Here is a 24,733-nt window from a genome sequence, read left to right as displayed (position 1 = left end):
CTGAATGCATGACCGATTTTCTAGTTAATGTGGGTGTACTTAAATTTATGAGAAAATTATGGTTGTACTAAAATTTATGAGAATTTATTTATTTTTGCTCCAAATATACTTCAATACAACCAAGTTTTGCCTCATCAGTTAATATTTTGATCCCCTATATGCCCACCCTTTAGTTAACTGTTGGATTTTTTTTTCTTTTCCAAAACACTATATTATACTCTGTTTTACTAGCTAGTTACCAAAAAAAGTCAATGTAAAAGGAATACTTTATATCAAAGACATAACTACATGGGACATAATTGTATGACCCCACATTTGAAAATTAAAATTAAAATTTCGAATAACTATCAATAAGATTTGGTGGATCCATCCAATAGTTTCACCGAGAATTTGGAACACAAAATTATTTTGTAGTTGATTTTAAATACTGATGAAAATGTTGTATGAATTTCAAAAAAAAAGTTGACAATAAATTATTTGTAAAAAAAAATATAAATCTCAGTTTCCAAAATTGTGGCCAAACAACTCTATCCCCTTTGTTTTCTATAACTGAAGTTGTTTCACCTTAAGAATTGTATTTCTTTAGGACCTAATACATAAGTAAGAAACATGTCAGCATAGCTATTTGATGATGCTCTCTCTCATGGCCCGATCTTCTGGTGAGGGGATAACTCTCACTTTAATCGAGTGCGACGTTTGCGATGTGGCTACTAACCAAAACAAGTCCAGGACGTCGTGCAATCGCTACACCACAAACGATGCCGAACCAACCGTGACACGCTGTTGATGATCCCTGCAAGAACAAGATAATAAGATGCAACCTAAATATTGTGAATAGGTGATTAAGCACAAAGAAATAGTTGCGATTGAAGTGGATGATCTAATCGACCCGGCAAATCAACGCACCAACTATTGGGGGCTCTAAATCTATAGTTGCCGACTAATTGAGCGAGGACTAGAGACAAAAGTGAATGGCACTTGGTAAAATTCAACTAAACAAAACCCAATTGTTTTAGAGGTGTACATAGACATTTATAGAGGAAAATAGAGCTAGGGTTAAGTGTTAATTCATGGAGGTGGAGGGAGACACTTATTAGATGGGTCTAGTCTTTTACAAGGCCCAAAACCCAAGTTCGGTTTAAACAACAACACTGTCTTGTTTTAACGATTCTCATTGACTCGAGATGATTTTGGATATGAGACCAGATGCGCTTGAAAGGTGACGAGATAAGCTTTTCGTCAAGTCCAAGATCACTAAAATCGGAGTTGGCATGAAGGCGCTAGATTCGTTTGAAGTCAATACTGTCTCCTGAGGCCGAACTGGACTTGAACTTGGAATTGTCATTGGAACGTGTGAAGTTATGTGTGTATCCGATGAAGTGATGTCCTCATCACTATTTAGGAAAAAAAATAACAATCAACTAACCAAGTGAGCATAGTGGGGAACAAAATAAGAACTCAATGATATACAACGTATAAGGCGAAATTCCTGGATATGAAAGGACGGATAGAAAGCTTAGCTAGGGACGTGTCAGGAATTTTCACTTTAAAATATGAAACATCAAAGTATAATCTCGATAAGTATAAAAATTCATACAGATTAATCCGGTAAATGAAAAAAAAAGAGAAATTAATAGTTATACTAAATTTATTCTAGAGTACAGTTATTTGAATATTGCAAGTTTATTCAATTGATTATTATGACACACGTGTTTTTTTCTTTCTTTTAACCACTGCCTTTAGCGCGCCTTTATCAACTGCGCTCTGTTGAAACGTCGTAAAAGTCCAATTTACCGCTACAGTATCTTTCACTGCAACTTAGGACTGCACGTATCTTCAACCGTTCATTTTGATGATCAACGGTCTAGATTTACCGCTACAGTGATCAAACTAGAATCATATAGTACTAATATTTTATTCTACAGTACTTTTGCTATAGTGCTCTGAGTAACCTGTGCCATCCGATTCAGATCAAACGGTAGCGGCTATGACTGCATAAGTTGCAGTCAGTACTACTACTGCAGCTGATCCAAATCCATAGAAATGTATTTCAGCTTTTCGCATTGGACTTATGGTATGAATTTGGAAGAAGGCTAACGATGATGGTAAAAGGGAAGAAAAACATGCTTGCGTCGATGGCATCTTGTAGAACACTTGTTTGGTATAATATATGAAGAATATAGCAAAGTTAAAATATTTAAACTATTTTTGAAGATAAATCAGCAACCAATCTGTTTCTTTTTCCTTTTCGTATTGGATAAGCTTTTGTAATTTAGTATTTGGTTGGGTTCGATATTGTCCACGTGCACCTAATATTTTGCCCAAGGTCATGCTTGATTTGCTTTCTGTTCAATCCGTAAACTGTTGACAGAAAGGTGTGGCAAACACTGGAGAGACCAGTTGAAAGTGCATGCATGCATTATCCTTGGTGACAAAACTCATCAACCGAAGCAGAGGATCTCAACTCGCTAGAATATGCCAGTCCTAGAGCCCGGTCCGATCGCCAGGATGTGGACGCAACGCCAACACCTAGCTTTGCTCCAATTCGTGGAGCCTTCGACGATATGGTTGAGCTCTAGCAGCTGCTGCTGCTGTGTGAGTGACGATGGGATCAATCGGGAGAGAAATCTAAAATCTTCCCCTGTCTAGCATCGAGCCTACCGGTCACCAGACAAGAACAGCGGCCTGACATGACCCCTGTTCGACGCGCAGGATACATGCATTTTCCGATCTTCCACTGAATCATCACACCTCAATTCAATCTGCCATTCCAAATAGCTAGTATGCCAGTGACGGGACAAAAAGATCAGGTGGCGATGCCCTTGTGATCACGCACGTGTACGTAGAGCCAAATTAATTCCAGCGAGATACCAGAGAGAGGTAGACCTACGCATCGAGACCTCTGGCCGGTCGATCGATCGATCAAACGCAACGTAACATCACGCGTCTGAACTGGACGTGCCCCGGCGCCATCTCCACGCACAGTACGCGCCGGCCCGGACACCTGAGAGATCGAGCTAGCTAGTCTAGATGGATGGATAGATGAAGGGACAGACGCTGTTAGCTCAGAAGCTTCCAACGCTTCCTTTCTCTCATGGACATGCACTTCGCCATCGACCTCGGCGACTACATACGTATCAGTCAGATCCTTCACGTTCATCGTGTCAGAGGAAAATACGAGGCGGCGACTAGCTGTCTCCGGATCCGGTGGTTTAGACGGCTACACGTACGCATGGGCTAGCTGTTGTTGGACTGTGGTCTCGTTCCTGTTGCGACATGGATATCGGAGGTGCATGTGGCCGGCCACGCGCGCGGCCGGGAGCAGCGGTGGCCGTCGCCACAGTCGTCGGTGCGGCGCAGCACGCGCGCGCGCGCGTCGTGCATGCGTCCGTGCGTGCTGGTGCAATTCATATACCTTAGCTGCTTGCACCGATTTCGATCCTTTGCGTGACGCCCATGAGATGGAACGTCTCGCTCGCTCTAGAACGATGGATGCGCAATCCGAAACGGGAGAGCAGGTTCAAAAATCCCCAAGACCACTGGTGTGCGCGGACCTACCGGCGGTCGGCAACCGTCTAGCCGGTCGACTCACCTCCAACGGTTACTGTTGTGTTCTGCCCAGTGCCAAGTGTGCCAAGTGTCAAGTGTCAAGTGTGCAAGGCCCTAACGCCTAAACTGTGTGCAGATGGTATATAGAGAATGGAGTAAAAAGATCCAAGTTGCTAGGTGGCCTTTCCCTCCGGTCGATTTCCTACAACTGGGAGCGTAAGTTCATTTTCTCGAACATCGCTGCTCGACCACCCCTTATGGCTGCCGCAGTTGGTGTTTGGCCATTTCGTCCTATCAGCGTGTTGTAGTGCCTTAATCTTTACTAAATTACTAAAAATTAATCAGTGCAGCACTCCATCGCTAATTAAATTTGTTGTTCTAGTTAATGTTGCTATTAAACATATCATTTTTTTACCGAAAAAACTACCAAGACTTTGCCTACTAGTGTAATTTCATTAAAAAATAAAAAAAATACTATGTACAAGGTTACAAGGAAATCACAAAAAAAAAATAATTACAGAGTTTGTAACCAATCAAAAACTATATGCTTTAGAGACTCATTCATTCTGCACATATGCAGAAGAACTTTGTCGTGACTTTAGGTCACGGCGGAGAAATCAGGGATAGGCGGAAAAGTACTATTTTCCCCATCTATCCTAAAAGTGAGATGAGCTCGAATAGTAAACTCCCATGTGTCGTATGGTATTTTGATATCTTTTATCCTCTGTCTCATTACAAGATTGGGACTGGCTTACATAGCCTTTGGAGGTACATGTGAGATGACAATCATACCCCTAAGAGTGTATATGAAGTTACTACAATACCCCTATAAAGTTAGAAATTCTAAGGATATGGTTGTACATTTATGTGGTCCCCTGAAATACCTGACACCAGCTTTGCAGGAGTTGTTGGAGTGGTTCCCGCAGTATCTCCTTAGAGAATATTCCTCACTCAACGACATAACCTTCAGGCTTCATCTGCCCTGGTCGAATGGTATTTTCCTCCTATGATAGCTAGAATACTCCTTTCCAGACTTGTCTTCTTGCCGCGTTCACTAGTATTTTAGTATTTACTTGCCACATTAGGTCGAGAAGTATTTGCCGCGAGTAAAAGCCTCTTTGCCAGGTGAGTGAGAATGTTTCGGTTGAACAGGGGGATGGTGTTTGCCTCCTGCTACAACAAACTTCATTCATGAAAAGAGATCTTCATGATTGAAACGGGGGCATAATATTCTGAAAAAATGAGCCCATTTCTCTACTTTCGGATGTATTAAATATATCTTAGACTTGTATAAATTAGTATTATTATATTTTGTTACTTAAGTTTAGGCTCCGATATAGTAGAATTTAGTGATTTTGCTAAAGCTCTACGTACGTAGTAGCAAATTTCTGAAACGCGGCTAGACGCAGGTGCTAGCTCGGGGAGGCGATCGACTATAGCTTTGGCCGGCCGACTGGCCCCGGGCCCGGCCCCTTCCCCTAATCGGACGTCGTATCATACGGTTTGGGGTTGCGCGCGCGCGGCGCATGCAGGGTCAGATCGAGCGATTGGATGGTTGGGAACGTGGTTGCTTGCCGCCGCACGCACCTTCTCCTCTCCAACGGTGTGGTTTGCTACTACTACTACCGGTTACTAGTACCGACCAATGGCACGACGCGTTTGACTCTTGTGAGAATGTGTACTTGTGGTGCCGGTGGTCTTGTCCTTTTCCTCAGGTGACCTTGGCCGGTTTAACCGTTTGCGTTGTTCATGATGGGGATTGGGTACCTGCTTTTTTTGTTTGTGCAAAGCATGTAGTGTCGGATTTTCAGGCTCTATTTATCTGCCTGCTGAAATGTAGGGTGGATGTAGCCCATGGTCTGATCAGTTTGAAGCCCAATTTCTGTACAAAAAGGAGTCTATGAAGGCCCAGTTTCCAACCCATCCGCAATGATGGCCTGGGAAATCATTCCAACTAGTATGTTTATCCTCCCTCAACTGTTGCCCTTGTTCGAATCGCATCCCTTCAACCATAAACCAAGGTATAAAGCCCTCAAATGTTAAAATCAATGTAAATTAACTCCTTCGGTGGTTTGCAAAGTGGTTTTAGCTTATGTGGTGATTACGTCGCACATTGATTCGGTCTTTATCTAATGTGGTGCCTAAATGGTATCATAGTCACCACAAAATAAAAAAAAATTGGGCCCACAAATAAGTCTCGACGAAAAAAAAGGCCCACGTGTCATCCTCTCCATCTATCCTCACTTCTTCTCATCCTCCTCCCACCCCTTGTCTCTTCGCCGGAGCAAGGACGCTTGAGGCGGCCAGTGGCAGGGGAGCCAGTTCCTGTGAAGAGCGGCGTCGGCGGCCGGTGGCAGAGTGCACAAGTCAAGGAAGAGGCGGCGGAAGCACGGGTCGGCGGCCGGCTCGGGTGTCTATTGATGCGAAAAACACACACTGGCCTAGGAGATCTGCTTAGCTCCAGTGTAGGTCTAAAGATTGATGAGATGCGGGCGTGCCAATCAGTTTGATCCTGCAACTGACAAGATATACAAACAGCAGATCAATAAGCCGATCGAGTAATTTCAGCCGATGTGTATACCAGCCGATATTGATAGGGTTTTGAGCTATCGGCTATGTGTTTGATGTGGAATGTGATACTTGATGTAAATAACAATATAAATGCAATCGACTGTTGATAATATAATATAACAATAATATAGTCCAGTAGAAACCATTCGGCTAATAGTGATATGATAAATAAGCATCGATCCGAAGGTTAAAGCATCCATCGGCTGGAGGTCTGATATCATTAAATCCACAAGATTAGATAAACAGTAAAATATTTGTTGTAATCGGCTAAATCCAATATGTATGCAATCCTTGTAAGCCGATGCAACATCTAAATAACTCATCGGCTGAAACCCCGATGAAACCCTTATTGGCAGTCAAAAAGCAGGCTAGGGATTATGGTTCTAAGTACGACTTAGTAGATCAAACTTAACTGATGCAGCACTAGACAATCAAGCCCTTGACTGATTTTTAGGGTGGTAGATGCCTTAGCTAATCTAATCTAGTAAAATAATTTAACCGGTACCGACATAAACCCTAAAGCAAGAAACAACCGATAAAGCTAAATTGAGATACTAAGACTAGATTAATTAAGACATATGATAAATAGACAGACAAATATATCATCCAAACTGGAGCAATCCAAGAGGTCGAATGTACTGATGCAACCTTGAACGACGCCGACATAGACGAGACAATTGCCTAGGCCGACGGAACGTAGGACTTACCCCTTCGCCGGAGATCGAAAGCCAATGCAGCCCCGTGTCAGGTGCCAAGTTCCGCCGGATGGTAAGTAAAAACCTCAGAAAAGAGGGTGGCGATGCGCCGAGAGTAGTATTGATCGAGAGATATCTTTTACAATGACCCAGGTGTATATATTTATACCCATGGGTAGATACTAGTCCTTGTAGGACAAGAAAAAAAACTTTTCTAAAGATAAAAGGAAAATATAATGTCCTTATAGGACACTAAACATACTTTTCTAAAGATAAAAGGAAACTAACAAACTATTCCTAATTAATAGATAACTTGCCATGCCACATCCTCCTTGAACTCGGTCACTTCTGGATAAGCTTCCTTTATTAGATTAATTTCCTTAACCGAATATAGCAGGAATCCGACTATTGGTGATGTGATTGTTTTCTTAGGGGCCTACCAAATTTTACTGTTAACAGTATCTTAGGGAAAGGGCATCGGGCAGCGATGAAGACGGGGGAAGTCTGGGTGTGGTCGGTAGAGTGGAGGTAGCTCGAGATAGGTCTGGGCATCAGCGGTACAAGGCATAGTGGCGTCAAGATGGGTGGAGGTGAGGTGGGGAGGCCTGCTTCTAAGGAGCTCCATCTTCGCCTCCATCCCAGCGAGCTCCAGTATCAAGGTGCCGCTGAGCGTCGTGTGGCTTGAGGAGACGGGAATTGAGGCGAAGGATGGTGTGCCGTCGTGGACGGGCTCGCTGTAGACGACGGTTGACGGGCGAGCAAGCTTGGAGGGGCTCGCCGGCCACCCCCATACTGGTTCAAGGGCCAAGATCAAGGACACCGTTGCCACCTCGTCGTCACTCGACCCGCGATGTCCGGTGATGAGGTCTTGGCACCGACATGGAGAAGATGAGAAATGGAGATCGTAGGGTAAAGGGAGATAAGACTGACACGTGAGCCCACCATGTGTTTACTAAATTTTTATCTAATTGGCACGTGGGTCTCATTAAGTTTTTAAATTTTATGTTGTCTATTGCCACGTAGACACCACATGGGTGTCACGTAGGACAAAACTACTGAGGGACTTGATTTGCACTGGTTTTGGTAGTTTGAGGATGTGATATATTGGGTTTGTGGTTGAGGGATGTGATACAACCAAGGGCAATAGTGTAGGGAGGAAAAATAAACTTGTCCAAAGGAAAGACGAGATGTAATCAAAGCCCATCGATTTGTCTATCCGTCCATTTCCTTCACAATTCAGAATTTCAGACGACACAAGGACATTGCAGTATTGCAACACCCAAGCCACACGAACACCGGACAGTGCGTTCGTGCGGCGACGTTTACACCACACACCTGCGTAGGTTTCACCGTTTCACTGCTAGGCTTTAAGGTGGGGTAAAGGCAATAAGGCGTGTAAAGATATTCTTTTGATGGAGCTGATCGGCGAGCAGAGAGTGGTACTGAAAAGAAGGGAGATGCTGAGATCCATGGTAACAAAAGGAGAGAAAGCTAAGCCCCCCTCTCCTGTGGTTGACAACCAGTGCATGCACCGCCGATGAGCAGTTTACGCTAGAAAAATCCGAGTTCGATCAGTGAGAAACATGTGCTGGTCAACAGCTTTTGTGCCCCCACCCCCACAACGCTGACACTGATCAGTTGTCTGTTCGAAAAAAACAGTTTCAAAACTTCAAACCCTTCTCTTCTGCTTGCAGTAATTTCCTCCCTGCAACCCCTTGATTGTACCTGGCCAGCAAGCCTGGCGTTCACCGGTATTAGAGTATACTCCTACTTCACTACAAAAATTTCAGAGGCAGTGAGACAGTGAGGCAGGGGGCACCATGCATGATTCGTATCAGAATTCAGAAATGCCATTTATGAGGTGCTCATACTCATATATCAATGAATGCCTGGAAGACATTCAATCTTTGGTCCATGCAGTGGCAGGGAGAATATATGGTAGGGGAGCAGCTTGGTTCAGTTCTTTGTCCGTAATGCACTAATAAAGGTTCTTGCTTTAACTTGGTCAGGTAAGCAAGATTCAAGAACTAGTCCTGCAACTGTGGCATGAAAGATCGATCGGATGCAAAGGCATCTCTGCACTGTACTCCAATGTGCACGACTGCACTTCTCTGCATCTTCAGTTATTGACATCCTTAGCTGTTTTTCACTAGGATACCATTGTCACCCGTTGTTTTTTTACAGTGTAGCAACAGCATTGACCTTTTAGTTTTTCTTAGAAATGCATAATGCACATCAAACAGAAGAACAGAACAATATCTTTGGGTGAAAAAAAAAATAAAGACGACCAAAGTGACTTATCTCTGGAAGTTGGAACTAGTACACCCTCCGTTTCAAAATGTTTGACACCGTTGACTTTTTAATACGTGTTTGACCATTCGTCTTATTCAAAAAATTTAAGTAATAATTTATTCTTTTCATATCATTTGATTCGTTGTTAAATATACTTTCATGTACACATATAGTTTTCCATATTTCACAAATTTTTTTGAATAAGACGAACGGTCAAACATGTGCTAAAAAGTCAACGGTGTCAAATATTTTGAAACGGAGGGAGTACATAGATAGCCTAATAATTCCTAATTTCATTTGGCAGCAAAACTGTAGCGCCCGTTCCGTCGTGGCGCCTAGCGGGAAAATTATCTCTTAAAAACCCTATTTGCGAAATTTGTTTCCTTGCTTGTTGTCTAGTGTCCGTGCCATCTCAAGATCTCAATCCCCGATCTATTGTCGAGTTCAATTCTGAATCCAAATCCTTCCAAAATCATTTCCTCCGCAAAAGTCTATTTTGCCTCCCCCGAGGTCGATGGGCCGAATCTCGCTCGGCCCATCTCCCCCTCTCCCCCGGCCCTCTCCTCTCTCTCCCGGGCGCTCTCTCTCTCTCTCTCTCTCTCTCTCCCTCCCTCCCCTCTCCGGCGCGCTCTCCCCCCGCTCAGCCCCGCTCAGCCTTGCCCGCACGATGCTCGCGCATGCGAGAGCCGCGCCGAGCGTCTCTCTCTCCGCTCCCCCTCCGCTCCGCCCGCGCGCCGCGCGCGCGTGCGCGGGAGTCGCCCACGCCGAGCGCCCCCCTCCCCTCGCGCGAGCTCCCCGCTCGCAAAGCCGCTTCCGGCGCGCCGTGTTCGCGTGCGCGCGCCCGCGCGGACGCCGCCCGTTGTTTCCCGCGCGCGTATGCCGAGTGGCCGACCGTCTGGTCGCCGCCGTCATCAGCGCCTGCCCGCGCCTGTCGCCCGTGTCGTCGCGCCGCTCCAAACCGCTCGCCGTCGTCACTGCCCGGCCCCTGCCACTCCGCGCGCAAGCCGCCAAGGGACGGAGGCAGCATCCCTCCTCCCTCTGCCGCGTCGCCCCGCTCCCCCCCTCCTTTTTCCCGAATCGGCAAAGGGGCAAGCCCCTTTTTCTCCCTCCTTTTCCCCTTTTTTTTCCTCGCCGGCGTCATCCTCTCTGTCGCCGCTTTGGCCGCGGCCGCCGAGCGCCAGCTCGCGCCCTTGACCGCCCTAAGTCGGTTCCCAAACCAACATTGCCGCCCCTTTAAACCCCCAGCCTCCCCCTCCCTTCCTTTCCTCTCCCATTCACCCCCTCGCCATTGCCGCCGCTCCCGTGCTCTGTCTCGCCTCCGCCGTCCATCGCCAAGCGCCGGGAGAGCCGGTGCGTTCGTGGACGCGGAAGGGGACTCCGGGCGCTCGTCTCCTTCCTCTTCCCCGGCCCGAGGCCGGAGAGATTACTCCCGCGCCGTCGGCCTCTCGTCACAGCGCCCCTCCTCTTCTCGGTGATGCCTCTCTCCGTTCTTCCTCCTCGCTCCATCTCCTCCCCCTAGCTTTCGGTAGTAGCTTGAGTAGCCTCCCCATAGTTAGCCGGCGCCGCCCCGACCGTTGTCGTCGCTCGCCGTGTGCTCGCCGTCGTCGCCGCCCGAGCTCCGTAGCACCCGCCCATCGCCGGCCTCGCTCGGCGTAGTTCCGCCCAATCCGACGCTAGCGTCGAGTTCCCGAAGCCGCGTAGATGCTCTCACCGCCGGGAATCGACCTCTCGTGACCTCGTCGCCGTTTCCCTCTTCTCCCGCCGCCGGTTGCCGCCGCCGCAATCCGCCGCCGTCGAGCAACCTCCGGCGAATCCGAGCCGTTGGCTCGCCTCCCCTTGTCACGTGCAACCGCCCGGTGTGCTCGCTGTTGCCCGTATCACCGTGGTTCGCTCCGCCGCTCGCCGCTGTCGTCCGCCGTCCGTTCCGGCCGGCGTCGTCGTCTACCTCCCGCCGGCCCGCGTGGCTGCCACGTAGGCGCCACGTCGGCGCCACCTCGGCCGCGACCGGATCAGCCGACCCGGCCAGCCGCTCCCTCCGTTTTTTCCCCCGTGCGCATGGTCCGCGGTGAGCCGTGAGGCTGCGCGTGGGCCCGCCGCATCCGTTCCTCCGCGAACCGCGCGCGTGCACCGCGTCCCAGCCCCGCCCGCGCGCGTACGCCGCAAACTCCCTCCGCACGGTGAGCCGAGCCGCTGACAAGCGGGTCCCACCCGGGACCGCGCGCGGTGAGCCCGGTCCACCGGCTCTCTCTCCCCTCCCCTCCCGCGCGCGCTTGGGCCGTCTTGGGCCGGCCGGCCCGTTAAACTCGGCCGAGCCGCTCCATTTACCTTGGGCCGCGCCCTAGCCGCCCGAGGAAAAGTCTGATTTCCATCCCTCTTTTCTTTTCTTTTCTTTTCTTTTCCAAAAAGGATTTAATTAAATCCTTTTCCTTTAGACCAAAAATCCAATAATCTTAGAAATTCAATATCTTCCCAACCGTAAATCCGTTTGACTCCGTTCAACTTCCAAAATTCCTCAAATCTCGAGATCTATCTAATGGCACGCTTAGAGGTCATTAATAGGGCTTTATTTTCGCCGTTTGTTGAGTTGTTCTGTTTCGCGTGTAGTTCCGGAGCCCGAAGACCCGCAGTGCGACGATTTCGAGGATCAAGCTCCAGATCTCGAGCAAGGCAAGCCACCTTTGAACATCTTGAGCCTATATTTGAAATTTAATTATGTTGCTTGAAAAATATTATGCATTGATAGGATCGCACTTAATCTTTTGTCTCGTCTGCAAGACAGATTGGCGGACTTACCTAAATTGTTGCATTTGATCCTTTCCTTGTTAATTGTTACAGCATGTCCCCTTGTAACCACCTAGTTGCGTCTTGATACTCGTGCATCCTGTGCGAGTATCGACGGACGCCTTCAAACTTATAATCTGAATAACAACTTGGGTAAAACTTGGGTTTTACGAAAGATTTGGAAAACCCGACACCTGGGTCGGTGCTTGCGAACTAAATGAATTTCCAAAACCGCGGACCAGGGAACGTACCGGGTGTACGGTTTCCCGCTCTCGCACTTAAGGACCGATTTCCTTGGAATTTCATCCAAACATAAGACAAGTACGACCACATGGGTGGAATGGGACACCCCTGGCTGAGTAACTAGCTTATCAGGGGAGCCTTGATGCCGAGAGACATGTGGATTCGCCGGGGTGGTGTCGGGGAGGACCCCTGGGCTTCCTGGCACAGTATGGTCTGGGACCTAACCTGTTGTTGGTCTGGGACCCCTCTCGTCGGCATATGGTAAACCTGTGTCGGCTTTCGAAATGCCTTGTCATGAAAGCTTGGAGGTCTCCCGACGTGGCTGATCCCCACGGGCTGGGTGACCCGGGTTAGTAATGTCGTGTGGGTAAAGTGTACCCCCTCTGCAGAGGTTAACAAACTGTTCGAACAGCCGTGCCCACGGTCATGGGCAGATGTGAGGTGATTCCTAGCGTAGTTTTGTTTGACTACTGCTTGTGAAATTGCTGTTGTGAAAAGGAGTTCGATGTTTGAAAAATCTGCAGCTGATGGGATCAGCTAGGCCCGGGTGGCTGTTTGAAAAGTTGTAGGCCCGGGTGGCCGTTTGAAAAGTTGTTGGCCCGGGTGACCGTTTGAAAAGCTGTTGGCCCGGTGCCAACCTTGTTTTAATTCTAAAGACTGATACATTGCACATACTCCGACCGGACGAGACGCACTGTCTCATCCGTGTCGTTTGAGAAGCACTCACTTAGTTGTTTTTAGAAAAGAGTTTAAATAAAATAAATTACGAAAACAACAGCCTTTCCTTGAAGCCTGCATTAAACACTTAATTCCCATGGCTTGCTGAGTACTCCCGTACTCACCCTTGCTCTATATAAATAATCTCCCCCCCAGTTGCTGAAGAAGATGAAGCAGATCCTGCTGATGAGGAGTTCTTCCAGGAGCAAGCCGGCTACGATGAGTTTTAGGGTTTCGGCCTAGTTCCCAAGTCGCGCCTGTGTGTTTGGTCCAAGTCCTGGCTTCCGTTTCCCTTTTGTAATGCAGTTGTGAGCTCGGGATCTGTCCGCAGCCCAACATGACTGTACCTCTACTCTATAATAAAGAGACCTCTGTTGCTGTGATATTCTGTCTCCCTGTGATACCAGCACTGTTTCCTGGGACTGGTATCGATTAACAGGTTAAATTGGAGCGTCACGGGCTAGTTCCGGTCGGGACTAGTTCGGGGCGTGACAAAAACTAGTACAACCTAATAATTATGTGTAAACGGCACAGTGTGTCTTAATCGAGGTGCATCTAGTCTTTTAAGAAAAGATACCTGCTTTACTAACTGATGAAGGTCCTTGCATTCCACTTGCAGAAAAGTCACTGAATGTTCAGAACTCATGAAGTCCTTTTAACTTTAGGAAGTTGAAAAAACATAGCTTTTGTGCAATTGTGCTGCATGATCGATTCTACTGCCGGTCTATCCCAGTTTCTTATTTAGAAATCATTCATGGCCAGAGTAGAAGAAAGCTAGACTCTACCGGCCGGCCTTGCTCGAGTACGCAGTACTGCACAGTACACGTCTTTGTGTACCTACGGCCGACAATGTGAGCATCACGCTCAGTGAAAGATTGGAAATGACATACGAGTATATGACATAATTTTTCATTATGATTTTAAGTAAAAAAATACACAACCGATTCTTAAAATACACATTACCCTGTAAAATACACATTTAGACCCCTAATTTTGGTTTAGTGTATCACTCGAATTGTCAAGTGCACATGACGTAGCTCTTAGACGCTAACATGGTTGCCCACAGTGGTGAGAATTTAGCACTTCGGCCCATTCGCTACCGTAAGCCCTCAAAATCGACACCTACCACTCCTAACTCAACAAATATATGCATTTCTATAACATCAAGAGCATACTATAAGATTTGGGAGTACATGGTAGAAGTCGACTTGAAGGTATCACTGGTGGAGAAACCCTTTGTAGTCCCGGTTCGTAACCCCCCTTTAGTCCCGGTTTCCAAACCGGGAGTACCAATCCGGGACTAAAGATCGTTATCTTTAGTCCCGGGTGAAATAACCGGGAGTAAAGATCGATCTTTAGTCCCGGTTGGTAACACCAACCGGGACTAAAGATCGAGCTGACCTTTTTTTTTTTGCATGCCCCTGGTGCTGCATGGTTTATATATATATATATATATATATATATATATATATATATATATATATATATATATATATATATATAAACCATGCATATATATATGTTTCAATACATATATATGCATACATATATATATATGTATTTATACATATATATGTTATGCAAATGCATATGTATATAGATATATATATGAACAAAATATATTTACATTATAGAAAATGTGTACACATGCATATAGAAACATATTTAGTCATGTATTAATTACAATCCATTATATGTCCTAGCTAGCTACGATTTCGACGTAGTAGTACTCGCTGCTAGCTCAGAAGCTAAGGACCGGTGAATTGTGTTTCCGTCGTAGTAGAATTCACCCTTGGGATCAAGGATTTCTTCGTTGATGAATCCCATGAGTTGTTCTTGAACCGCCGTGATAAATTCCTTGTGTGTGGTCAGGTTATCCCTCATGCGAATAAACTATATGAATGTATGAAATTGATTAGTAATTAAACAAGAAATCGCTACGTAATGAAATTTTGAATTTATTTGTACGTACATCGAGCTCTCTTGTGGTGATGATTTGGTCTGCAAGGCAGTGGCAATACTCGCACACGTAATAGCCGCACAAGTTAGTTCCCTGCTTTTGCTTTGCGCACTACAAATAAATGACAAACAACGAGAGATCTAATTAATATACACTTGTATGTATTTGAATCGGAGAAATATAAATGTAGAGCATGTGTACTCACAGGAAATTTGAACTTCCGCCTAAGTCTTTCTCTCCATTTGCCGCGGACCAAATGACGGAACCGATACCAAGCCCTACATGGAGTTTAAAGCTATGATTCGTAGTAGCAATTAACATAACAAGATTTTCTTAATTAACAAAGGAACTTATGACGGTACCTGTCTATAAGTTCGAAAACCTTGTCAAACGTAGACTCTTTTTTATCCATTGAGTCATATACGTTGACGGTGCAGGCCTCCAGGTCGATGAGTAAAAGCACCCAGTGGAATCTGCAATGTGCGTGGGATGCATTACATATGAAACACTTAGCAAGTTCGTACGGGAATGAAATTTGGTATGTAGGAAGACAGTAAAATTAAACTAACTCTGTGTTGTATGGCAACAGTATGAACGTCTTGTAATGCTACGCCTTCAGGAGATGGACGAGATTGTCCTCTGTTTCTTGTGGATATTGGTCGAGCATTGCGACGTTTACTTTCCGAGGGTCAATGAATCCAGTATCGAAAACCCTCCGCCGTCGGGCCCTTTGAATCTCCATTCTACAACGATAAAAGGGAGTATATTATTTTCTATGGTCTACTTATATACAAGGACCTAATTAATTAAAGGAGACGTATAGTAAGAAATCTAACTGAACGATATACTTACAAAATCCAGCAACTCATAATACAGACGTCGAGGGCGTCCAGCTGGTATAGTTCGTAGATTCCCCTGAAATTGATCCAGAGAATGCCATCTCCTTGCAAGAAGTCCGTGTCCCTGATCCTCGCTCCGATCATCTCTCTACCGGTGGCGCTCATCTCCATGTACAGCTGATGGAACTTGTACATTTGTGTGGGTAGGGACTGCAGCAGCTCAGGCTTGACAAGCGGTTTACCGAGTTCGTACATGTATTTCACTTCCGCCTTTTCGATTGGTGCGACTCCTAGCAATTGATCCGTAGTTAGACCGGTGTCAGTAATAAATTGTTCTATCGTCATTTCTTTACCGGTCACCAACGGCTCGATCTCCTGGTTTGGTTGCTCTCCAAGCTGAGGGACTGGTTTGGACTTTCCAGAAGATGCTTTCTTCAGCGTTCGCTCATAGTCCGATAGCTTGATGGCCTCCTTGACAGATGCAGACATACCCCTGAAGAAGTTCCTGACACTGGGGTCTATAGGAATCTTCTTTTCTGGACTTCGAGGCTTGAATTGTCTCTTGACTTCTGATGCAACGTAAGCGTCAAGCTCCTCTTGCGTGCAATCGTACCCCGGGTCCTTGTTCTTGGCGGCGTCAACTTTCGCCTTCTTTGTTGCCCTTGTGTGGGCAAGCGGTGGAGCTGGGGGGGCCCTTGACTTTGAAGGTGCCGGAAGAGGAGCTTGCGGGGGAGTAGGTGTAGGAGCACGAGGAGGAGTCGGTGCAGGATCCTGAGGAGTCGATGCTGGAGCCTGAGGTGGAGACGGTGCTGGCGGAGCATGAGGAGGAGACGGTGCAGGATCCTGAGGAGGAGATGGCGGAGCCGGAGGAGATGGTGCACGAGACGCCGCTTGTCGCCCAGGGAGGATGATGTACCGCCTGCGCCATAGAATAATGGCATGGCATGTGTCTCGTAGATGCGTCTCACCGTCTCCTCCAGGGTAATCCAGCTCGAGGTCCTCGTACGCGCCTTCGACCAACTCAACTTCGACCTTGGAGTATCCTGCTGGAATCGGCCTGCAGTGGTAAGTACCTGAAGGGTCCGTTGGGATGGCCATGCCCGACGCCACCTTCATGTTGTGAGAGATTATTTATTAGTAATCAACATATATAAGCAGCAACTAGCGGAATGGCTAAATCTTACCTTTATTGATAAGTTCTTGAAAGGAATATGCAGCTCACATGGTGTCCGCTGAGTGATGTCATTAACGGGACAGGTCGATTCGTCCTGTGTTTGCATGGCGTCCATGCTCTGTGATCCTACCTGCCCCGTTGAGGCGCAGCTGCTACGGTTTCCTGACGGGCTCACCATTGCAGGAGGAATGGTCGGCTGGGGATCATGGGACCGATGTGCGGCCATGCGTTCATCAACCTTCCTTGCAACCTCCTCTTGCATGTTGAGTTCGTAGCTCGATACCCGGAACTCTAGGTCTGCAATCTTCGCCTCGGTATCTCTCTTGCTCCTCATCCGACTCCTGTACGTGTGGATGTCCTCCTTGAAACCAATCTTCCAAGGAATCACCCCTTTCCCTCGAGTTCGTCCTGGATGCTCTGGAGTCTGCAGGGCGAGTGTCAGCTCGTCCCTATCTCTGTCTGGTCGGAACGTGCCCTGAGAGGAGGCCTCCACTGCATCTGTTAGTCGTCGCGCAGCCTCTTGTATCTGATAGCCGAAGACCAGTGAGCCATCAGCTGGGTTGAGCGTTCCACCGTGAGCATAGTACCAGAACTTCGATCGTTCCGGCCAATTGGCTGTTGCCGGTTCGATACCCCTCTCAATCAAGCTAGCCTCCATCTGCTCCCACTTCGGCATCGCGACGCTATAGCCTCCTGACCCCAAGTGGTGATGGTACTTCTTCTTAGCGGCATTTTCTTTGTTTCTTTCCATCATCGCCTTCCCTTGTTCACCTGTCTTATATGCAACGAACTCGTCCCAGTGATCCCTTAGCTTTGGGAATGTGTCGAAGTTCGGTGTCTGCCCCTTCAGTATATACTTCTGGTACAGATCTCCCTTGAAGCTCTGAAACTGTTCTGCCATTTTCTTCAGAGTCCACCTTTTCACTTTGTCCTCTGTACCCGAAGGAAGGGTGAATGTCTCGAGCATTGTGGTCCACAGCATCTCTTTCTCCGAATCTGGGACAAAGCTCTCATGATCTCCGCGTGCCCTTGTTCTTCGCCAGTACACCGTACTGACAGGCACGTTATCCCGCACAACCCAACCGCTGTGACGTACATAGTTCTTGGCGGCTTCGGCCGGGGCACTAGGACGTCCATCTTCTTCCACTTCCGTTATGATGTGCCGACCCTCAAGCTTCTTCGCTGCACCTCGTTGCCCGCGTGCCCTCTTCTGTCCAACGGAGGGTTGACTACCACTAGCCTCCTCCTCCTGGTTCCCCTCCACATCCCTTTCCACGTGCCCCTGCTGGTTCCCCTCCGCATCCCTCTCCACGTTCCCTTCCTCGTTCAAGTACTGGTTTGGATTCTCGTTCCCCTCTTCTTCATTCCAGTACTGGCTGCTTCCCTCCGCGATTGTATCGTACAATATCTGTTCCTTATCGCGGTCAGCCATCTGTTGATACAAGAAACATCTGCTAAGTCACGAGACATTTATGTTTTAACAATCTAATTCATGTATGCTAAGTGTAAATGTCGTACATTAGAACCCTACACAACCTTACGTGCTAAGTCTAATTACAAATCGTGATATAAGCTAAGTCTAGGTGACGTATATTATACAACCCTAGCTAGTAAATAATTATATACTAAGTCTAATTACAAATTAAATAATCTTATATTAAAACTCAAATAATATTACATGCTAATACTAAAATAGTCATGTATATGCTAAGTGTTTCGTGCGTATATGCTAAGTCTAATTAAGACTACAATAGTCAATTGCTACTTGTCGCACCAATTCCGTAGTCAATAATTACATACCAAGTCTAATTACAAATAAAGTAATATTATATTAAAACTCAAATAATATTACATGCTAAGACTAAAATAGTAATGTATGCTAAGTGTTTCGTGCGTATATGCTAAGTCTAATTAAGACTACAATAGTCAATTCCTAGGAGTCGCACCAATTCCGTAGTCAATAATGTCATACTAAGTCTAATTTGCAATAAAATAATCTTATATTAAAACTCAAATAATATTAGAACACTACACAATCTTATATGATAAGTCTAATTACAGGTCTAATAATCTTAATTACATTGCATTACAAATATAACAATCATTTATATTATTACGTCACTTGCCTGCTCCAATTCCTTCTAGGGCTAGCTCTTCCACTCAGGCTTGACGGACGACTCCGACAACACGTCTTTTCTGCAAGATAAAAAAAATGTATTAGGATAAATGCGAAGTAACATATATATATATATATATATACATGTATATATATATACATGTATATATATATATATTGCATTTCACGTTAACGTTCGTCCTCGTTCGTTCGCTCGTTCACGTTCCCTAGCTCGTTCACGTTCGTTCGATCGTTCTCGTTCTCGTTCACGTTGTCGCGGCAACGTACGTTGACGTGTTCGTTCTCGCTCTCGTTCGTTCGATCGTTCTCGTTCTCGTTCGTTAACGGCGGTGTGGCGGCATCGGGGCGGCGGTTGGCGCGGCGGCGTGGCGACGGCGGCGGCGGCGTGGCGTTGTGGGGCCGTGGCGGCGGCGGCGTGGCGTGGCGGCGGTGGCGTGGCGGGGCGTGGCGAGGCGGCGGCGGCGAGGCGTGGCGCCGGCGGCATTGCGCGCGCGGCGGTGAAGGCGGCGGCGGCGTGGCGACGGCGGCGGCGGCGTGGCGTTGGCATGCGGCGGCGGCGTTGCGCGGCGTCGAAGGCGGCGGCGTCGAAGGCGACGGAGAGAGATCGAGATCGGAGAGATCGAGATGCATGAAGGGAGATGCGGCGGCTCTCACCCCAGAGATGCGGCGGCAGCGGAGGAGGCGGAGGCGGCGGCGAGGACGACGAGCTCGAGACGACGGCGAGATACGGCGGCGTCGGCGCGGGGATTTGCCCTAGGCAGTGGCGGCGAAGGAGAGAGGCCGAGAGAGATCGATCGGCCGAAAACGTTTAAGTGTTGGTGAAGAAGACGAGGGCGCACCGGGAATATATATACCCCTGGATCTTTACTCCCGGTTGTTGAGAACAACCGGGAGTAAAGAAAAGATCTTTAGTCCCGGTTGTTCTCAACAACCGGGAGTAAATATCTTTTCCCGCTATTTCGAAATTCTTTTTAAACCCGGTTAGGGTTAAGAACCGGGACTAAAGATTATAGCACTGCATATGATTTTCGCTTACATATGTGTTTATAAAATAGAAGTTAATGCATTAACATTATTTAAAGTACAAAGATTGATGACAATTACTTCGAAAAATTATTTTTGTCTGTAATAAATTAAGTGGATAAATCGTAATAAGCAAATATATGACTTATAATTAATAAAAATTCCAATATATATATATTCTTAGCATATATATGAATGATATTATTATATTGGTAAAAACTCTAATTAAGATATTAATGTACATACTGCATGATTTAAAATTAATAAAAATTGTAATCATCATATGTACTTAGCGTAGGAATTATATTAAATTAAATGCTAACAACTCTAATTAACATATGTAAATGCCACATGCATGATTTAAACCTTTTAAAAATTCGAATAGTCATATATAAGTAGCATATGAAAGATAGTAAATTAAATTGTGAAAAACTCTAATATATGAATGATAGTTTTAAAAATATATTAAATTTAATACTTTTAAAAATTCTCCAGTCAATTATAATTAGCATATGAATGATAGTAAATTAAATGTTAAAAACTCTAATTAACATATGAAATTGCCACTTGCGTGATTTAAAACTTTTAAAAATCCTCTAGTCAATTATAATTAGCATATGAATGCTAGTAAATTAAATGTTAAAAACTCTAATTAACATACATATGAAATTGCCACCTGTGTGATTTAAAACTTTTAAAAATTGTAAGTATCACATATAACTAACATATACATGATTTAAACTTGTTGAAACCTCTAATAATCGTGCGTAATTAACATATGCCATACATCAATTGATTTATATGGATAATCAATACATCCAAAATAGTTTACATCATGTACACAATAATTACGGCATTACATCGGCGGTGACGGTTGACCGCACGTACTTTCTCCTCACTATTGTTCCCTCCTTGTGATCGCTGCGTGAGTAAGGGGTGTCTTCATTTGATAGGAGGATGCTAGGGTCAATCGTCACCGTGAAAGGGGGTTGCCCATCCAACTGATCGTAATCCTCGTCAGTCTTGTCCTCAACTCCGACGATTTTTCTTTTGCCTGGGAGAACCACTTGACGCTTAGGCTCATCAGGCCCTCTGCCCTTCTTTCCTTTGCTAGACATGTCCTTCACGAAAAAGACTTGCGTTACATCATTGGCAAGGACAAAAGGTTCGTCCGAGTATCCAACCTTGTTAAGGTCAACAGTTGTCATCCCACTGTCATCAATCATTACGCCTCCACCAGTCAACCTAACCCATTGGCACCGGAACAGAGGAACCTTGAGAGGACCATAGTCAAGTTCCCATATGTCCTCGATGGCACCGTAATATGTGGCAGTTGTTCCATCGTGTCCCATGGCATCGACACGAACAGCGCTGTTTTGGTTCGTGCTCTTCATGTCCTGGGCTCTCGTGTAGAATGTGTACCCATTGATCTCATATCCCTGGAATGTCGCGATAGACCCAGACGGTCCCCTCGCCAGGAAGGCAAGTTGTTGGTTGATCGACTCGTTACCCATGAGATGTTGTCGTAGCCACGCGGGGAAAGTATCAATGTGATGCCGTGTAATCCATGCATCGGACTTACCGATGTTCCTGGCGCGAACTAGAGCCAAGTGCTCCTCGATGTAAGGAGCTACCAATGAAGAGTGTTGCAGAACAGTGAAATGGGCTTTACGGAATAAATTGTTGTCTACCGTCATTATTGCTTTCTTTCCGAGAGTTCCCTTTCCCCGTAGTCTCCCTTCATGGCGTGATTCAGGTACCCCGATTGGGCGAAGGTCTTCGATAAATTCTACGCAAAATTCGATGACCTCCTTTGTTCCATAACCCTTGGCGATGCTTGCCTCTGGACGAGCACGGTTACGAACATACTTCTTCAGAACGCCCATGTACCTCTCGAAAGGAAACATGTTGTGTAGGTACATAGGCCCGAGAATACGGATCACTTTCACAAGGTGACAAAGCAGATGCGTCATTATATTGAAAAATGAAGGTGGAAATATCAACTCAAAACTGACGAGACATTGCACCACTTCATTCTGAAGGGCTTCTAATCTATCCGGATCGATGACCTTCTGCGAAATTGCGTTCATGAATGCACATAGCTTTGTTATTGTTGCCCGGACATTGTCTGGAAGGATACCCCTTATTACAACTGGTAGTAGTTGTGTCATCAACACGTGACAGTCATGAGACTTTAGGTTTATGAACTTCTTCTCCTTCGTGCTTATTATTCGCTTGATATTCGTGGAGTATCCAGACGGTACCTTTATGCTCTCCAAGCATTCAAACATACTTTCCTTCTCTGCCTTGCTAAGAGTGTAGCTGGCTGGACTCAAGTAATGGCTTCCTTTCTCCTTTGGTTCCGGGTGAAGGTCGCCGCGTTGTTCCATATGCTTCAGATCATTACGTGCTTCCAGTGTATCTTTCGACTTTCCGTATACACCTAGGAAGCCAAGAAGGTTTACGCAAAGGTTCTTAGTGAGGTGCATCACGTCGATTGCGTGGCGTACGTCCAAGAATTCCCAATATGGTAACTCCCAAAATATAGAGTTCTTTTTCCACATCGCCGCGTGACCATCTTCGCTCTCTATATGCTGGCTTCCAGGCCCCTTTCCGAACACTACTTTAAGATCTTTAACCATAGCAAACACTGTTTTCCCGCTGCGATGTTTAGGATTCGTACGGTGGTCGGCCTTATGTTCGAAGTGCTTGCCTTTCTTCCGTACCGGGTGGTTTGCTGCAAGGAATCGACGATGACCCATGTATACAACCTTCCTACAGTGCTTAAGATACGTACTTTCTGTTTCATCCATACAGTGAGTGCAAGCCTTGTACCCCTTGTTGGACTGTCCGGATAGGTTGCTAAGTGCAGGCCAATCGTTGATGGTTACGAACAGCAGCGCTCGTAGGTTAAACTCCTCCTGTTTGTCCTCGTCCCACACGGGGACACCTTCCTTCTTCCACAACTGTTTAAGATCTTCGACCAGTGGTCTTAGGTACACGTCGATGTCGTTACCAGGTTGCTTGGGGCCTTGAATAATAATCGGCATCATTATGTACTTCCTCTTCATGCATAGCCAGGGGGGAGGTTGTAGATACACATCGTAACGGGCCAAGTGCTATGGCCGCTGCTCATCTCTCCAAAAGGATTCATGCCATCCGTACTCAAACCAAACCGTATGTTTCGTGCGTCCTTTCCAAATTCTTTAAATTTTCTGTCGATGTTTCGCCACTGCGAACCATCGGCGGGGTGTCTCAGCATCCCGTCCTGTTGACGCTCTTCAGCGTGCCATCGCAACATTCTAGCATTCCCCTTGTTCCTGAACAAACGCCTTAGCCGTGGTATTATAGGGAAATACCACATCACCTTAGCAGGAATTCTCTTCTTTGTTAGCTGCCCGTCAACTTCTCCTGGATCGTCCCGTCTAATCTTGTATCGTAGTGCTTTGCAAACAGGGCATGCTTCTAGGTTCTCATACTCCTCACCGCGATATAGGATACAATCGTTCGGACATGCGTGAATCTTATGAACTTCCAGTCCTAACGGGCAGACTATCTTCTTAGCCTCGTACGTTGTCTCGGGCAATTTGTTTCCCCCCGGAAGAATGTTCTTGACGAGTTTCAATAAATCGCCAAATGCCTTGTCACTAACCCCATTTTTTGCCTTCCATTGCAACAACTCCAGAGTGGTATCCAACTTTTTGTGCCCCTGCTCGCAACCTGGGTACAACGAAGTTCTGTGGTCCTCCAACATCTTGTCCAATTTATGGGCCTCCTTTTCACTTTCGCAGTCTTCCCTGGCGTCCTGCAACATCTGACCAAGATCATCCGCAACGTCGTTACCATCAGCAGCTATTTCCTCCTCGCCCGTTTGATTTCCTTCAAATCCAACATACTGAGCAAAGTCCGGAATATTGTCGTCTTCCACTTCATCTTCTTCCATTTCAACACCTTGCTCTCCGTGGGATGTCCAACAATTATAGCTTGGCATGAACCCCGACTCAAACAAGTGGAAATGAATAGTCCTGGATGCAGAATACTCCTTCTGATTCTTACACTTATTGCATGGACAACAAATAAAACCCCTTTGCCTGTTAGCTTCGGCCACTCTCAAAAAATAGTGCACGCCGTCAATAAACTCTTTGGACCGCCGGTCAGCGTACATCCATTGCCGATCCATCTACATGAGTCAAAAAAACCGCACACAAATAATTATTCTTACAATAATGACAGTCATACAATAATTATAAGATATCTTTATTCATACAAAAAATCATAAAATATCACACCAAATAATTCTTAAAAACTATTTGTAAAGTTTTAAACTAATTTTAATGTGTTTTACTTCTTTTAATTTTTATTTTAGTTTGTTTTCTATTATTTAATATTAACTTTCACTAGAGTTTTCCTTCTCAACTATTTTATAAAACCTTGTTTAGCAAATGAACTAAATTTCTATATATTCTTTCTTCCCCACACACATTTTCTCTCTCATCAACTTACAACTAAATTTTGGAGACAAAAAAAGTGTGCAAAACATAGGTGCAAATGTAGCATGACAAAAAAAAACATTGGAGGATGAAGTTGCAAACCTTTTAGGCACCTCCGATTTGTATGTAATCACCAAAATAAATTCAATAGAAATTTTGGCATGACCTCCCCTCTTTTTTGAAGAAATTTTGAAGCTTGCTCGGGCAGCTGGAGGAGGAAGAAGACATATATATAGGGGTGGGACTTTAGTCCCGGTTGGTA

At 45.9% G+C, this 24,733-nt stretch overlaps 1 protein-coding gene across 1 annotated transcript; it reads right to left on the bottom strand.

Moving 5' to 3' along the window:
• Positions 1-20,822: 20,822 nt before the first annotated feature.
• On the bottom strand, positions 20,823-24,146 carry LOC107282047 (uncharacterized). Its single transcript, XM_015794237.3, has 4 exons — positions 23,114-24,146; positions 22,474-23,012; positions 21,560-22,332; positions 20,823-21,451 (listed from the first exon to the last, which is right to left on the bottom strand). The coding sequence occupies exons 1-4, from the start codon at positions 24,144-24,146 to the stop codon at positions 20,830-20,832; spliced, it is 2,967 nt and encodes a 988-aa protein (XP_015649723.3). The 3' UTR covers positions 20,823-20,829.
• Positions 24,147-24,733: the final 587 nt, after the last annotated feature.

Source organism: Oryza sativa, chromosome 8 (assembly GCF_034140825.1).
Source record: "Oryza sativa Japonica Group chromosome 8, ASM3414082v1".
In the NCBI taxonomy this organism is placed as follows: domain Eukaryota; kingdom Viridiplantae; phylum Streptophyta; class Magnoliopsida; order Poales; family Poaceae; genus Oryza; species Oryza sativa.
This window is presented reverse-complemented; position numbering and strand designations above follow the sequence as displayed.

What these genes read in the sequence shown, in the direction of transcription:
- LOC107282047 (XM_015794237.3), bottom strand. Translation starts at nt 24,146, where the DNA reads ATGTACGCTGACCGGCGGTCCAAAGAGTTTATTGACGGCGTGCACTAT. An exon ending in ACGTACGCCACGCAATCGAC is followed by an intron (nt 22,333 to 22,473) that starts GTGATGCACCTC and finishes GAACCAAAGGAG; the next exon opens with AAAGGAAGCCATTACTTGAG. An exon ending in CGCGCCAGGAACATCGGTAA is followed by an intron (nt 21,452 to 21,559) that starts GTCCGATGCATG and finishes CTTCCTGGCGAG; the next exon opens with GGGACCGTCTGGGTCTATCG.